Raw genomic sequence first — 17,738 nt, 5'->3', positions numbered from 1 at the left:
GGGTCCTGTACTAGATTTCCCAATTAGATAGCAAAGCATTCAATAATGACTCATTCTTAGCACTTAGACAGTTGTTAAGTCTCTGCATTAACTGCTGTCCACTGCATATAGAGACTTCTCTAGCAAAGGCTGAGGGAAGCATTAACCTATGGGTATAAACATAGAAATTTATTTAGAAGCAGTTTGACAACATATCTATTTAGCAAAACAAAGATGTCGGAACCAGCCAATCTGTCAAACATGCCAGAAAAGGGGAGTGAGGAGTGAGAAAAGAGACAAAAGACAGCAGACAGAGTTGGGAGGGCTCTCAGTGAGTACTGTAGTGGCCGTTAGTTTATTTCTCATCGTCCTTTTATACCCAAAGCAAAAAGGGGAGGGCAAAAGACTTCCTTACCAGTGATACAAGGAACGAACAAGTATAATTACTTCCTTATTATTAAAAACATCTAGTAACCACACCCTTAGTTAAAAATCCTGTTATTTGGTCTTGAGGAACAAGATGTCTAGTAGCCACACCTTTGGTCAAACATCTTGTTATTTGGCCTTGACAAGCTTGAACTCTGACCTTAAGCCAAGATGTAGATAGAGTCACTGTGGGCTCCCACACAAAGGAAGACATTTCCTCACAGAGGCCTAAGAGTTTCTGGCGGTGGGCTTTGACTAAGCTAACAGTATCAGGCATGGATTCCTTCCTCTGGAGCAGGCCTCAGATCCACTCAGAAAGTGGTTGATTACCCCATAACCTCTGTGCCACTGTTGTAGCAGTGGGCATACTTAGCTGTAGGTCAACATTAGAGTGTTCAGGGTGTCCTCCTGGGCAGTACCATGAAAGGCTCTCCCTTAACCCTAGTGGATTCCTCTGTGTTTCCAAACCTATGTGTCTGTTGTCTTCAACAGCAGGGTCTTACTATCTGGTCCTGGTATACAATCAAGAGCAACGGGAGTTGCCTGTGTTATTTTTGGGTGTTCACTAACTGGTAGGAAGGTATCTCATGTTGGAGGCAGGTTTTCACACTCACTCTGCTCTTAATTAACCTGTGGCTATGAGCAGTGTATTCAGATAGAACTGGTAATGACAGTGTTTACTTTGACTTCACTGGGTCCAGAAACAAAATGAGGAAATATTAGTGAGCCAAGTGCCATGTAATAGGCACTTTCATATTGTAATATTTAACATTTAGCAGTTTTCTTGTAGAAAAATAACTTTATATATTATTTAGAGGAGAAAACTTAAGAGGTCTAATTTTATGTCATTTGATTCCTTTATCATTTAATTTTTTTTCTTTGGTTTGAATCAACAGGAAAAAGAATTGTTAGCTTAACAGTGGATGGAGAATTTGTGTATTGGATCATTACAACAAAGGACAACACACAGATTTATCAAGCAGAGAAGGGAAGTGGGGCTGTGATCTCTCAGGTGAAGGCTCCTGGGAGCAAGCATATCTTGGCTTACAGCTCAGTTCTGCAGCCTTTTCCAGGTAACAGAGTCGTCCTGACAACACGCTCATCTCCTTCTCCAAGGCTGTCTGTCCCTTCAGTGTCTGTGTTAGGCTCTTGCTTCTGCTCCACACTCTGTCAGCATGCCTTCTGTTTACCCAGGCACACAAATGCAGACAGCTTGGTCTGCAGTAGGCAGCATTAGATGTGGGACTCCATGACCTGTTCTCTCCTCCTGTCCTTCATCTCTTCTGTCTCTTTTAGGTCTTTGGGTGGTGTCAAAAGCATTGCATAAAGCCTCCGCTATCTTTCAAGGCAAGTGTTGTGTTTTTGAACTATCCTGTATTATGCATTCACTATGGTAAGTAGACTGGACTTGTAAGACATATTAAAAGTAGCTGTTTAGAAAGAAGGAAAATGGCTTGGGTCAGAAACTCAGCCCTATGTAATGAGGGAAGTAGTTGAGGGAAAACAAGAATGAATGTCTTTCTTAGTTCACAATGATAGCAACAGGCAATTTCATTGCTCATGTTGTGTGTATGTGTGCTTGTGCATGTGTGTATATGTTTTATATCTGCTTCACTTGTCTTTCATCTTGTATAGAAAATAAAGAGCATATTGACTGGGAAGAGAGAAATAACAATGGGTTGGTTCATCTAGAGGCAGCATGACCACTGTTCCAGAAAGAATCTGGAAGAGCTGGCAAAAGTCTCCCAATATATGATAATGTATTATCATTTCCCCAATGAAATACTTGTGTGTAAGTTTAACAAAATATGTTCAAGACCTGTATGAAAAATTCTACAAAATTCTGGTGGGAGTGCCTGAAGAAAAGTGAAATAAATGTTGAAATGAATATGTAGTTGAGATGCCATTTTCCCCAGTTTGACCCATAGATTCAAAGTGAAATAAATGTTGAAATGAATATGTAGTTGAGATGCCATTTCCCCCAGTTTGACCCATAGATTCAAAGCAGTCTCCTCAGAATCCAGGAAACGATCTTATGGGCATTGACAAACAAATTCACAAAAGATGCTGACATAATATCAAAGGAAAAGAATAAAGTTACAGGCATGAGTTGACCTGAAGACCTTCCACAAAGTTACCACAATCTAGGCTGTTCAGCATTGAGAGATGGACAAGCAGTAACCCAGCTGGAGACCTTGGAAAGAGACAAATGTAAAACAGTGCTGAAAGTGTAATATTTATAACAAATAATGTTGGGGGAAAAGAGCCTTATAATCATCACAAAAGTTAGCTAACAGTGGAGTACAAATCTAAAGGTAAAATATTTGGAGCTGTGAAGTTATGAAAAGATGTGGAGAGAACACACACGCATGGAAGGCAGTAAAAGAAACCAAACTGAACAGGTCTCCTATTAAACGATTCCGCCAGCATGACATTCCCCGAATGTATAAACTACGGCCATGGTTGTGCATTTAGTTTTTGTCAGCTTGACACAAACTGGAGTCACCTGGAAAGGAGCCTCCTCTGAGGAATTATTTCCACCAGACTGGCCCGTGGGGCATTTCTTTTTTTCCCCTCCTTTTATTGAAAAATAGTCCCGCCCACACCCATATACTATTTCCTGATGACCCTTTCTCCTTCATCTACGCCTCTCAGCTGCTCCCCATATCCGCTCCCCTCGGTATCCACCACCCCTTTGCAGTCTGTGGGCATTTTCTTAGCTGCTGTTTGATGTAGGTGGGCCCAGCCTCCTTTAGGTGGTGCCATCCCTAGGCAGGTGGGTCTAGCGAGAAGCAAGCAAGCAGGACAGTGAGCCAGAGGAAGGCAGTAAACTGTGTCTCTTGACGAGTTTTTGCTTCAGTTTCGGACTTGCTATTCCCAAATAATGGGCTGTAACCTTGAAGCCGAATAAACCCTTTCTCTCCCAAGTTGGTCTGGGTCAGGGTTTTCCCCAACAGTTGAGAAACAAACGGGGGCAGGCAGGGATGAAATCAGTGGTGCCTAGGGGAGGAGGGAAGAAGGAATAAAGAGATGGAGCACACAGGGCAGTGCAATGCCTCCGTGTGAGACTGTAAGAGTGGGCTCACATCCTAAGACATTTTCTAACTCATCACATAGATAGCCCGGCAGAGAAGTCTGATGTAAGCTATGGCCTTTAGGTAATACTGTGTTCCCGTAGGCTCGTTGATTGCAAAACAGGTGGTGCTTTGATAAGCTATTGGTAATGGGGACTCTATGCATGCATTGGGACATATGTGAGAGGCCTTTCCAATTTTATATCAATTTCACTGTGAACCCCAAACAGTACTAGAAAATAATGCTGATTAGGAAAAACAACATGAAATCTCTGCTTGGTGCTAAATAACAGCCCCAACGCATCCCTAACAGCAGAGGTCCTAAGGGTAGCATGAGTTTTTATTACAGAAACTCTTCACAGTATAAGATGCAGTCATCAGCTTGGGAAGAAACATCCTCTTCACCACACTGCAGGTCCATTTGGGAAGGGTACTTTACCTCCATCTGCTGGAGATTTTAGGGAATTACCAGTTTCTTTGCTCCTGAGGTATTGGCTTCAAAATGCATAGGATTTGAAAACTGGAAGAATGGAAGGGAGGAAAGGAGAGAGGGAATCCTTCCTTCTATACCAAATGACATTTCCAACATTTCCATATGCCTTCCATATTAGATGAATAAAAATAAGTGACATAAATTATTGAGGCAATTTTCCTAATATGGCTATCCCATTTTTCATCTAGATCAGAAGTCAGCACAGTGAACAGCATTATGTAACTCCTCCAAATCCTTCCCAGTATCCTCAACTTATACTCACATGGCCCAGGAATCCAGGAATCTAACTGAGCAGTCTGTTGTGCTCTGGAATTCATAACTAGAACCGACCCCGCAGTATCGTTTTCCATAAGCATTCCCAATAGCTTATGATCGATGATATATAACATTTATTTGAAATGTGGAGTGTGAGGAGATGTAACAGTAGGCAAACATTTGTGAACTAGGTAATTATCTCTGTAGAAGAGCTGGAGTCACCGTCCCAAGGAAGTGAAGGACTGGGCTTGATCAACTATTTAGTGCGTAGACATTTCTCTCAAGTTTTTTTTTAGATGCAAAGGATGCATTCATAGTTTGAAAATACTGATTAGTAAAGATTGCAGCTAAAATGTCTCATGCTTCCTTCTGGAACACTGGGGCAAGTCTGGTCTGAATCAGAAGATTCACATTCTGCTGGTGGATAATAAATAAAGCATTCAAGTCAAACTGAATGTGTCTAATATGGTGGAAGGAAACGGGCGTATGATGGGGACAGAAGCAATGCTCTCACCTGCATTAGGGCATAAACAGGGCTTCCCAGGAAGTATAATGCATGGGGAAGGTCATCTGAGACTGTGGAGGGAGCCTGCACCAGGGAATAGACAGGTGACAACTAGCACAGTATAGTCATACCAAAGAGTTTCACAATAGCCTGGAATGGAGTATAACGAAGGTTTATTCATTTGGGGATAAACTCACTGTAAGGGTACTGTTCTGCAGTCCTCTGTGTGTGCTGGGAACTGGAACCGAATCCAACAGCAAAGAGGGCTGTACATGCTTTTTGTCTGCCTTTATAGCACGTGAGACCACACTTGAAGTGGGCTGGTATCTTAAAGGTTATTGGCTGAAGGAGTCCCCACAACACCATAGCTTGCAGACAGTGCAATGTGACCAGAGTGAAGTATAACTTTGCAGAGTGAAAAGGCAAGATAAGAACAGTAGACAGAAGATATGTTGCAAACTCTGATAGACAGCGGGCCATGGAATTGTGTAAGGTGGTTTAGGTTTCAGATAAAATCACATTTGCAGTGCTTGACATGTTGCACAGTGATGCTGTGTTTTAGAAGACAGTTACATGGTACCTGCCAGGTGAATAGATCAAAAATTACAGCCAACTGTATATGGCAGAAACATAATTTTAGAGGCCGCAATGATGTGATGATTAGTTTATGTCAATTTGACAGATTCACCTGGGAGGAGGGAGCTTCAATACTGGGGAATTGCCTCTATCAGACAGGCTTTTTGGATGTGTCTATGGGAGCACTTTTTTGATTGATGATTTGTGTGGGAGGGCCCAGTCTACTATGGGTGATACCTCTCTTGGGCAGGCAGTCCTGGACTGTTTAAGAAAGCAGGCCGAGAAAGCCATGCGGGGCAAGCCATTAAGCAGTATTCTTCCATGGCCTCTGCTCAAGTTCCTGCTTCAGGTTCCTGTTTCTAGTCCCTGCTCTGGCTTCCCTCAGTGACCAATGTCACTGGCAAAGTGGAAGCAGAGGTAATCCCCACTTTGCCTCCAAATTGGTTTTGACCAGTGTTATATCACAGCAGCAGAGAAGCAGACTAACACAGAAATTGGCAGCCGAGAGTGAGATGTGTTTCTGATGCACCTGGCCATGCTTTTCTTTTTTTTGGAAGGGACTGTTGGGGTATTTTGGAATTTTGGCTAGAAAAGGCCATTGAATGTTCAGCTCTCAATGTACTGTTCTGGCAGAGAGGTGTTGTAGTTTAGCAGGGGCGAGAACGAACCACAGCATACAACAAACCCACATGGGAGTCTATTGATAGCGGCATAAAAGGGGGATTCGTGACAGTCCACTTGTGTGTAAGAGAGCAAGGCAAAGGCAGAGCTTGCTTATAAAGAACGCTCCGAGAATGCGTGCATACAGAGCCTTACACATCCTCGCAATGTGTGATGTACTCACATAGCACATGACGTAGTGATATGTAGGACTAAGGCTGACTTAAGTATTTGCCTGACAAGAGCATGCGCAGCTGTAAGACTCTGAGGTTGGCTAGGTATTTGCCTGGGGGCTGGCAAAGCATCCTGCCAGCTGACGGGGGCACGGGCCAGCATAATGCCTGAATCCTAATAAGAGGTGCAGGTGATGGAGGCCGCTTTGTGAGGTGTCAAAGGGAAGCAAAGACTCTAGCGTGTGATATTCTTGAGTTAAGAATCTGTGGAACAGAGCCTTAGCTTTTCTAGGCTAACAGATGCTAGTCAGCTGGTGCTGAATAGGCAACCGTGACTAACAAGAGACCAGTATCACTGAGATGGAATCTGGGGAGCATTTCCTTGGGGTCAGCACACAGAAACTGTTGTCCAGTGGGGACCAAGTCTTCATCTCAAGTTGCCATCAAGCTTGGCAATGTGTGGCTTCCATGCAGTACTGGCATTGGCTGCAGAACTGCAGGACTGAAGGGGTCACGAGCCGCTGAGGCATGGTACCGTGTAACACCAGGGATGCTGCTGGCGGAGGTGCAGCCTTAGCTGCAGTGGAGATTTTAGCGTATTGGAGATGCCAGGACTGGTAAAACCACCAAGGATGGTGGCAGATGTAGGATGGAGCTGGCCTGACCCTATGTGTGTGCTATGGATGGTAGAGACAGAGAGGCAGGGCTATTCAAACCCTTTGGAGCCAAAGAGTGAGTCTTGGATGCTGGACGTTGAGCTACAAAAGTTGATTTACTGGGTGGATGAGTGAGTGAGTCCTGGATGCTGGACCTTGATTGAGCTGTAGGAGTTGATTCACTGCTGGATATTGGGTTTTGCTTGATATAATTGTTTTTATGACCTGGTTCTTCCCTTTTAGAATATTTGAGTTGTTTGGATTTTGAAGTCCAAACTGACCTAGAGCTATTTTTTATTATAATGTTTTTATTAGCATATAACAATGGGTTGTATTGTGGCATTTTCATACATGTGCATAACATATTTTTTTAAATAAATAATGTTGGTTTGGGTTATGTTATATTTTGTTTTGTTTTTCTTTTTTTAAATATTTATTTATTATGTATACAGTATACAATATTCTGTCTGTGTGTATGTCTGCAGACCAGAAGAGGGCAGAAGACCTCATTACAGATGGTTGTGAGCCACCATGGTGGTTGCCGGGAATTGAACTCATGACCTTTGGAAGAGCAGGCAATGCTCTTAACCACTGAGCCATCTCTCCAGCCCTGCATAACGTATTTTGATCACACTCACCCATTTTCTTCTCCCAGTGTTCTACTCTTCCCTTCTTCTTCCACCTAATCACCTTCTACTAGTTAATATGATTTTTTAAAAGTTTATTTATTTAATACTATTTGTGTGCATGTGGCTGCATGTGTGCACATGTGTGCATGTGTATACACACATGTAGATACAGGTGCATGTTTGCCATGGTGGGTATGTGGAGATCAGAGAACAATTTTCAGGAGATTTTTTTTTTCGCCTCTTCTATTGTGGGTTCTGGGGATCCAACTCAGATTGTCAGGTTTGCAGCAAATACCTTTACCCAGAATGCCGTCTTGCCCGACCCCCTCCCCTATTTTCTACTTTCATGTCTTTTTACTTTGTTTTGTTTTTCTTTTTTTCCTTTTCTTTATTTTACTTTGTTTTCTTTCTTTTTTTCCTTCTTCCTTCTTTTTTGAGACTGGCTTCCTCTGTGTAGCTTTGGAGTCTGTCCTAAAATTCACTCCCTAGACCAGGCTGGCCTCTAACTCATAGAGATTTGCTTGCCTCTGCCTCCCAAGTGCTGGGATTAAAGGCATGTACCACTTCTGCCCAGCTTGGTTTGTTTGTTTTTTGTAACATAATAAATTTCATTAGCACTATTTACAGATGTGTGGGTTAAGAATTTGTTTACAGAAACACGTATACTTATCAGTGATCATATCACCAAAAAAAATTTCTCTCTAGATCAGGCTGGCTTCAAACTCTCAGAGATCAGCCTGCTTCTGCCTCCTGAGTGCTAGAATTAAAGGCATGCGCCACCACTGCCTAAAATGTCTTTCTCATCAACCACTATTTGCATACAAATCCTTAAAGAGACCCTATGTGCCTCTCCCACTTTAGTGACAAAGGGTCGACTTGTCAAATTTTGTGATGGTCTCGTGCATGTGGTCACCGCCACAGTGAGTTTAAGAGTGTAATAGCATGTCATACACAGAAGTTTGCATCAACCCCTTGACCCCCTTTGCCTCTGTCTCCTGAGTGCTAACACTGCAAGCATGTGCCACCATACCAGCCAGCCTCAAACTTTGCTAGCATGTCTTCTAATAAGTTACTACAAGATTGCTCCTGCTCCCAGTGACATGTTGGCTGCATCTTCTGCAGGAGGAAGGTGAGGCACAGGAATGTCTTATAGCAATTTTGCCCTTCATTATCAGTGAGACAAACGCCACTTTGGAAGGTTCACAGGACAGACATCTGCCAAGATTGTGTTTCATGATTGTCCCTGCTGCAACTGAACTTCAGAAAACAAGTTTTCTTCTGGGTGTGCTATCCTAAACAGCATCACACACGTGAACATGGAGAAAACTAGGAGGATCCAGGATAGATTGCATTGTCAGGGTCAGGAGACACGCCATTTTTGCTTTCTCAAAGTGGATATGATACTAAAAGCATTTCTTATTTATCATTTCAAATCAAAGTTTTGTATACTCTACCAACTTGTTTATAACACTTGCTGTTACCATTATTAGGTAAAGCTTTTTATTTTTTCTCTACATGTGTCTTTTTTCTTATTATTTTAGATAAAGCGTATCTGTCTTTAGCTTCAGACGTGGTAGAGGCAACTATATTGAATGCCTCAAACACCAGCCTCACACTCAAATTACCTCCAGTCAAGACAAAGCTTACATGGCATGGCATCACCAGCTCCACACCAACATACCTGGTCTACTATACAGAAGCTAATAGGACAAACAACCACAGCAGGAAACACAGAATGCTGGTAAGTCTGGAACTGGCTGCTTTTGTTTTTACAAAATGTGCTTTCCTTATGTAGCCCTTTCAACCATGTGTTCTGACAAAGATGCCCATTTCAAAACTCTTCCAGTCAACACTTGATCAATATGTATATATATACATATATATGTGCACACACATATTATATATATTATATACGTACACATATAGTATCTAGTCTTCTTGTCTGGAAGTAAGTTAAACATAGGGATATTTACTAACACTAGATATGAGTTGTCATGGTAACTTTCTTGTTTGGTCCCCTTCTTGATTGTTCCAAGAGTGATAAAGCCTTGTTCCCATGACCTCGCTAGCCAACAGAAGAGCAAGGAGTGAGTTAGGCAGAGAGAACATGACTATTATGTGTCTGCTCACAGCATTTATCTACCATAATATATAGAATATTGTTGTCTATTTGTCCTGTGTGTTGTGACACATACTCTAGGGACACATCTGCTTGTAATTTGTCATGGTTTCCCTAGTTGCTGTGGAATAGTAAGTATACATTAAGTCTCTCTCATTGTCCCTGTTTCTCTCTGTCTCTCTGAGACATCATCTTACTGTATAGTCTTAGATGGATGGACATTAGTCCCATAACCCCAAGCCCAAGGATGACCTTGAATTTGCTGCAGAATTTCTTACCTCATGCCTGTAGTCATGGCATTGCAGGCACATATCGCTGTGCTTTGATCTAGCTATTTTTTGGATGAATGAACTGTCACTATTCACTTCAATACTGGTGTTGGTTATCAGAATAATGGAATAATCTGTGTCCAATAGCTTGCTTTCTACTCACTTTATTTAGTCAATTCAAAGAGGGGAAATTGATCATCAGCTTTGGGCATGAGGTACTATGTGTTATCATAAAGCACACAACATTCTTTGGGTCATTTGGCTGGCCAGACTATGTTGTGATGCCGGACCTTTCTGTTATTAGACTTACTCTAGTTTCTTGACTGTAAATTGATTAAGATAGGTGTAAGTCAGTGACTCCCAACCAAGACAACCCAATCAGAATCGTTGAGAGCAGCAGCAAAGCACAGTGTGCTCAGAACCTTCTTGGATGGTTCTAAAGCCCAGCCAGGGTTGAGAACCAGCACTCTAGGGATGTTATTTACCCCGTTAGACTTCATTTCTGAGAGTGTTTAACTGCCTTTCTTTGATCTTTTGCTGTGGTCACCTAAGTTTGCAAACGTGTGTTCCCACATCCCAGTGCAATGAGAACGTAAGGAGCTACTGCCCTCTTCTGGATCTCACTGCCTGCGTGAAGTGAGTCATTTCACGTTTGCTGAGAGCCGACTGCCAGTCATTTGTCACCTATTCATGGAAGTGGCAAACATGTCAAACCTGTAATAGTGAGACAGCAGTATCATGAATCAGCCAGGACAACTGTTTTCAGTCATTTCTATGACATACAAGAATTAAATACTTATTTTTAAAAAAATCAATTACAGGAATCACAGGAGAATGTAGCCCGTATTGAAGGTTTGCAGCCATTTTCAACATATGTGATTCAGGTAGCTGTGAAGAATTACTATTCAGATCCTTTAGAACATTTACTTCTGGGAAAAGAGATTCAGGGAAAAACTAAAAGTGGAGGTGAGTTTATGGGCTGTTGTGGGTTTATAGTGTGAAATTCCATGATATGTATCTGTATTTTTTATCTGAATACTAAGTAATGATCATTATGGGAGTGTTTAAAGTTTAACAAGAACAGTGAACTCGGGGAAAAACATGTCAGTGACTTGACCCTGGCTCTAGCCCTTGACAGGGCTGAGTAATGTCCAAGAAAAGCACAAAGTGACCGGGAGGTGAAGCATCAAATGCAGTTCAACCAAGAAACACATTCTTTAGTTTTACCACAGAGTGTCACTCTCTTCCCATGTATTCCTAGGTCTCTGCACATGTGGCGAGACAGGAAAACCAAGATGTAACGTGACATGCGCTCAGCATCCTGAGGCTTAGGGTAATACAACTCCATGGTCTTGAAAAGAGATCGAAATTCTGCAGGGTGGCGCTCCTTTCTTTCAGCCGTGTCTGCTGATTGTCACAAAGCTTTCCCGAATTACGTAGTTCATCACTTGCTGCAGACTTGAGCTGGCATCAATGAGAACGATTTGGTCACCAGGCAAAAATAGACAACATCTTTTCAGGCAGCCTGCTCACTTCCCATTATGTAAGAGGCCAACTTTCCTCTGGACCTTTGTGGCTCGTTCAGCTCACATGACAGCACCGTTCCTCAACTGACTCTCTCACTCATTTCCACCACCTGGTGCTGTTGCCATGTCCCTTATCCTTTGCTGCTGTTTATTCCAGTGCCGGGGGCAGTTTGTCACATCAACGCAACTGTGCTGTCAGACACCAGTCTCCACGTACTATGGACAGAATCGCCTAGGTCAAACGGACCCAAAGAGTCAGTCCGCTATCAGCTGCTCATGTCGCACCTGGCTCCGATCCCTGAGAAGCCTCTAAGGCAGGGTGATTTTCCAAATGCCAGGCTTGCTCTCCTTGTCACTAAGCTATCTGGTGGACAACTCTATGTGTTGAAGGTATTGAGAGATTGAGTGTCCTGGGAACTTCTAGTCGCCATAGTCATGCACATGTTCTGAAAAGACTAACATTTTATTTTTTAAACAAAAAGGTCCTGGCCTGCCACTCGGAGGAAATGTGGTGTACTGAGAGTCATGCTGTCACCGTTAACATGTTTGACACACCGGAGAAACCGTTTGCCTTGGTTCCAGACAACACTAGTTTGCAGTTAGACTGGAAAGCTCCGTCCAATGTTAACCTCACCAGATTTTGGTTTGAACTCCAGAAGGTAGACTTTGGATGCAAATCCTTATTTTGTGATGTGCAATAGGCTGGAAAAATCTTTTTCACGAGCAGAATGTTCTCTTATATAAACCAACAATGCTTGCCAATTATTCTTTGGCTTAGATTGGCATGAGAGCATTAAGTTATCCAGGTAAAGTTCTGTCCAAAACAGTGTCCAAAGTTTAATTTGCTCTTAAGGGGTGGCGAAGTGGCTCAAGGGTAAAGGTGCTTATGGTCAAGACCGAAGACTTGAGTTTGATCCAGGGGACTCACAAAGTAGACAGAGAGAATCCATTCCCACAAATTGTCTTCTGGTCTCCACACCCAAGTCTTGGCACATGTGCATCTTCTCACAGCCCACACTAAATATATGTGATAAGAAATGTCTTTAAGGAGACTCATATATCCCAAGAAAGCCAAGGCTACACAGAGGAACCCTGTCAACACCCCGCCCCCAAAAAATTCACCTAGGGTCTTGAGAGATAGTTCATCAGTTAAGAACACTGGCTACTATTTCAGAGGGCCAGAGTTCAATTTCCAGTACCCGCGCAGTGACTCACAACTGTCCAGGCTATCTGACCCCCTCTTCTGACATCCATAGATCATCAGGCACACACATGGCCAACAGACATAGATCTGGCAAAGTATCCATACACATAGAAGTACAAGAACCTATGTAAAACTATGTAAGTTATCTTACTAACTTCATATTAAATATCAAGTAAAATATTAGTTATTAATGAAGTTAACTTGGTTTATATGTTTTCAGGCTTAAACATCCACAATTTACGGTTTTCTGTGAACAATATAATAAATGGATGAACAAAAGCCAAAGCCTTGTTTAGATGTGTCCTTAAGGCATTTAAGTAGAGTGCAGCGACAGAAGAGAAATAACATATAAAGCTGCTTTATCCCCAAACTCGTTTTCTGATAATTCATAAAGTTTAAATGTTTATTTTACTCAAAAAAATTCTTCATGCTTTGCTAAATCAGCACCCAAACTTACTTTTAAGATGTCAGTTAACTGGACACCGTTAAGGAGGGTCGTGCTGACTTTCACACGGTTGCACCAAGAACAGTGAGTTCTTTGTGATTGCTAGTTGCCGTTCTTACTGTTCCCTATTGGTGTGCATGCCTACATATGTGTGGGCTTACGTGGACCCTTTAGTAAAGACTGGTTAGAAATATCTTGTTTGGGGGGTGCTTAAAGCAAATTAGAACTGTCACAATCTCACTGTCTCTTGAAAGATGAAATTGTTCCCATTTATTTTTAAAAATAAATTTATAATTTATTCTTTGACACTTTAATATGTAAGAATGTTGTGTATTTTGATCACGTTCCCCTCCTGTTCCTCTCCCTTATCTCCCACTCCTCTTCTGACATATTCTCCATCCTTTTATGTCTGTTTTAATAACCCATTGAGTTTAATCAGAGTTGCTTACATGTATAGGGTGTGGAATTATTTAGTGGATCATGGTGACTTACCTGTGCCTCTACCCTCAGAGAAAAAGGGCTTTTTTTACCCTAGCACTGTTGATTAGTGATACCTCACCAGCAGGGAGGAGGACCTGGCGTAGCCCTTCCCCATATGTGCTGAAATGTTGATAGAATTATCTTGTTCTCATTCATCCCCTCTACTGCTCTTCCCCCGTGACCTTCTTTCGTCTCCCTCCTCTCCCAACAGGAACCCCTTCTACTTATATGTCACATGCATTCCACTATTTCTTTAAAGTTCCTCCCTCCCATCTCATGGTCTTTTTCTCTTCATAGGTTTTAAAATTTTACCATATAAGATATACTTTTGTGATTTTTATATTTTTAAGGATAAGCCAGAAAATGGAGCAACGAGTATTGAGTTGGTCAAATGAAAGATCGTAATTTAAAGCTTTTTTAAAAAAAACATTGAATCTGTTTTAATGGTTTGTTATCTATTTAAAATGGTGACATTACAGCAGGAAGGCTAAACTGGAGACGTTGGAGGATGGTTTGCTTTTCGAGTTACTTAAGTAAGCTTAATGCAGTTCATGTAACGTCAAGGGGGAAGGATGGTCGTGTTGCTTCCCAGGCTGGGGGAAACGTGAGGGGTAATAATGACCTGGCATTTTCCTTTCCTGATGAGGAGACAGAGATTGGGATAGACACTATCATGAGTCGGATGCCACCAGTTAGGCACAGACGAACCCCGGGGCTGACACATCTCTAGAACAGTCCCAGTTGGGTGTTCTCCATGGAAGGAACATGAGTCATTAAGTCATCCCATTCCTCAAAGTCCAGAGAGGGCAGCAGACAGGGCCCTCCTGGTCCAGTCCTCCTGACTTCCAGGAGGTGCTTTTATTGTATACTTCCTCTGTTCCCGGACTTTTCCAGTACAGGTTTCTCATAGGCCACTTAGAAAGCCATGAAACTACTGGGTGTGTGATAATACACTCTTTTAATTCTAGTATGTGGGAGGAGGCAGGATGCTGAGTCTGAGACCATCCAGGGCTCTCCACAGCAAGAGCCCGCTTTTTGAAAAGTGCACCGTGAAGCTGAAAGAGGTTCTTTCTGCATTTGTGACCACCTGTAGTAAAGGTGCATGGGCAGAATGGAGGGCTCTGGCTCTGGATGGTGGATAGATGACCTTCAGCTGGAAGCTCCATCTCTTTTGAGTGACTTAGACTTGTCTCTTAATGACAAGAATATTGACAATGACCCCATAAATCCACATTGAGACGCTTGGAGGATGAACAGTGAGGGGAGATTAATTAGAAGATGTTCCCTCTAATTATTTTTTCTTTATAAATGAAAAAAACATCATGGTAAAATTTGTTGTTCTGACACAATTTCCTTGCCTGTAAAATCAAGAAACCAGAACATAAGCTAAGGATTTCTTTATTATTTGTTTGTTTTGAGACAAGGTCTTTCTTATATAGCCCAGACTGCTCTGGAATTCTTTATATAGCTGAAGACAACCCTTGACGTTGAACTTCTGATTCTTCTGTCTCACCTTCTCAATGCTAAGATTAAGGTGTGCACCACCACGCCTGGATTATGGTTCTGACGATCAAACCCAGGGCTTTGAATATAATAGGTAGATACTTCACCAACTTAGGTACATCCCAGCCCTCAAGCTAATTTTTTAATTTATGTCTCAAATTATGTAAAATTTTAAAAATATCTTAAAAGTGTATAGAAACAGAACATATTCAATTTAAAATCAGGGGAAAATAACTTTACTTTGGCTTGTTTTCATTGAAACCCATCAAACTGTATTCTTCCCCTTAATTTTTGTTCTCTACTCCAACTATGTATTTCTGAAGTTCTGATCTGTAAAATACTATAGGTTAATCACTCTCCTAAACTGTGCAAATAAGTAGTCAGTCTCTCTGGGGGTAGCCTGCTCCCCTGTGCTTGCTAACTTCTGGCAAGTGGAAGGTTCCAACTCACTGTGATTTTTCTGGGATAGCCCACTGTAGCTGCCAAGTTGGTGGCCTGCCCAGAACATTCACTCCTGCTTCAAGGCCAATCTGCTGCCAGTTTTCCAGCAAGTCCTCTTGGTAAACATCTCTCCTGCATTTTAGGAGCTCTGCTGATTTCTAGATGCCTAGAGTGTGTGGTTCCCCTGGTCCAGTCACTAAAGGTAAATTATATACCATATCATTAAGAAGGCAGGACTTGACTGGCTAAAGTTTATAGTATAGTTAGGAATAATCTCTTTCTCCCTCACTCCTTTCTTCTCTCTTTTTCTCTCTCCTCTCTCTCTTTTATACACACACACACCTGAGTACATAATGCATATTGAAACATCTGTTTAATTAAGCCATTTCATTATGTCTCAGTGGAACTGACGTAGTCACGAGTTTAGTACCGCATTGCCTTGAATAGCATGTCTACTTCTTACTGTTTCCATTCCTTCTGTTTTTTCCCCTCCCCCCTTTTTTTGTAACATGGTGGTCTGCCTCCTGAAATGGCAATAGAAGGTAATCCTAACTTAATAGAAACTAATATAAAGTGCCTATCTGATGACATGATGCGACCTCATGAGGGCTGAATGAAAAAGGAGATGCAGAGGAAAGTTTATTTATGGAAACTGACCTTCTTAGGAAATGCTACCAAGGAAAAGACACTATGAACTCTTGACAAGATGCCACATCCTTTGTCTTTCCTATTTGAACAAAAATCACTTGCCATTTTCAAGTAATGATTTTAAGGACCTAAATAGAAAGGATTTTTAAAAAGTAATTCCATGGTATAAAAAGCTTCACCTAGCTGAACTTAAAGACCATCAGATGTGTAAAATGTGATGGAAGCAAGATCTCCTGCATTTAACACCCGTCATTGCTGCAGAGGATCTATCTGTGCATGGTGGGTGAGAGTTTCCCTCCTTGGAGGACTGAGGGTTCCCAGGAATGCGTGTAAAGCACACTGGCACATATCTGAAGATGGCATTAAGAGGAACATTCCAAATGGTTTTGGTTTGTTTGTAGATTTCAACTAAGAATCAAAACACATAAGAGTATGACCTTAAAATGAGCAAATTCCTGGAATGAAGGCAATCACCCTTGCTCCTATCCTCTGGCTTCCATTCTTAGCCATCCTGCCTTAGCATTAGTGAGTGCATTTAGGGAGAGCAGCATGCTTCAGCTCTGAGTCCTCCCCATTGCAGTCAGGGGTGCTCCACATTGCACTTATGCTAAAACAGGTTGCTCATCCAATTACAACCTGACATAAGCAGCAATGGTGCCACGCATTTTGAGGGTACAGTTTGGAGTTAAACACCATAAAGAAGTTCTTACTTTTAACATAAATAAATTTAAGTTTTAATCAAGTCCTCTGTCCACAATTTTCTGAAAAGAATAAAAATCTTTGCTATATTTCTTTTTCTAGTGGAAATATAATGAGTTTTTCCACGTTGAAGCGTCATGCAGCCCAGGTCCAGTCTATGTCTGTAATATCGCGGGCCTACAGCCCTATACTCCTTATAACATCCGAGTGGTGGTGGTCTACATGACAGGAGAAAACAGCTCCTCGAGTCCAGAGAGCTTCAAGACAAAAGGTGGGTATCAGCATCCTCTTCAAGCTGCAGACAACTCTACTCCATACACATCTCCAAATTCCACCAGCCCACGTCTAGAAGCACAATACTTTCTTAAAAAAAAATTGTATCTACTTTTAATTTATGTATGTTACTGTTTGTGTATATATGTACACTGCCTGTGTACCTGGTGCAGTGACTAAGTACTGAAGTTAGACAGATGAGGGTGCTGGGTCTCCTGGATCTGTAAGTGGAGTTACACATGACTATGAGTCACCATGTGGGTGCCGGAAACAGAACCCGGGTCCCCTGCATGGCTAGCAAGTGTTCTTAGCCTCTGAGCCTTCTCAGATGTTCTCCCTACAGAGTCATTACTATGTCTGTAGTGGAAGTGACTGAATAGAAGAGTCAGGAGTAGTTATAGGAAGGACCAAGAATGTCCTGCTTTGGTTTATTTATTTATTTTTTCGAGATAGGTTGTCTCTGTGGCTTTGAAGCCTGTCCTGGAACTAGCTCTTGTAGAGCAGGCTGGCCTTGAACTCACAGGCCTGCCTTTGCCTTCCCAGTACTGAGATTAAAGGCGTGCTGCCTGGCTCTCGTTTGGTTTTTTAGGACCCTGAGATGGGCAAAACAATTTCTTCTTTCAGTTTTCTGTTATCCTCTCTAGTTATATTGTGTTTCGTAGCAAGAACTATATGAAATGGGGTAGATGAATGCTCAAGAAACAG

General features: G+C 42.0%; 1 protein-coding gene across 1 annotated transcript in view; it reads left to right on the top strand.

The window, feature by feature from the left end:
* Positions 1-17,738, top strand: part of Ros1 (ROS proto-oncogene 1, receptor tyrosine kinase) — a 123,116-nt gene that overhangs the window by 66,220 nt on the left and 39,158 nt on the right. The window contains exons 27-32 of the mRNA XM_005363617.2: positions 1,302-1,478; positions 8,968-9,167; positions 10,636-10,780; positions 11,498-11,730; positions 11,823-11,999; positions 16,863-17,031. Coding sequence (XP_005363674.1) covers positions 1,302-1,478; positions 8,968-9,167; positions 10,636-10,780; positions 11,498-11,730; positions 11,823-11,999; positions 16,863-17,031 — 1,101 coding nt within the window. The remainder of the gene's footprint in view (positions 1-1,301; positions 1,479-8,967; positions 9,168-10,635; positions 10,781-11,497; positions 11,731-11,822; positions 12,000-16,862; positions 17,032-17,738) is intronic.

Source organism: Microtus ochrogaster, linkage group LG9 (assembly GCF_000317375.1).
Source record: "Microtus ochrogaster isolate Prairie Vole_2 linkage group LG9, MicOch1.0, whole genome shotgun sequence".
NCBI classification, from domain to species: domain Eukaryota; kingdom Metazoa; phylum Chordata; class Mammalia; order Rodentia; family Cricetidae; genus Microtus; species Microtus ochrogaster.
This window is presented reverse-complemented; position numbering and strand designations above follow the sequence as displayed.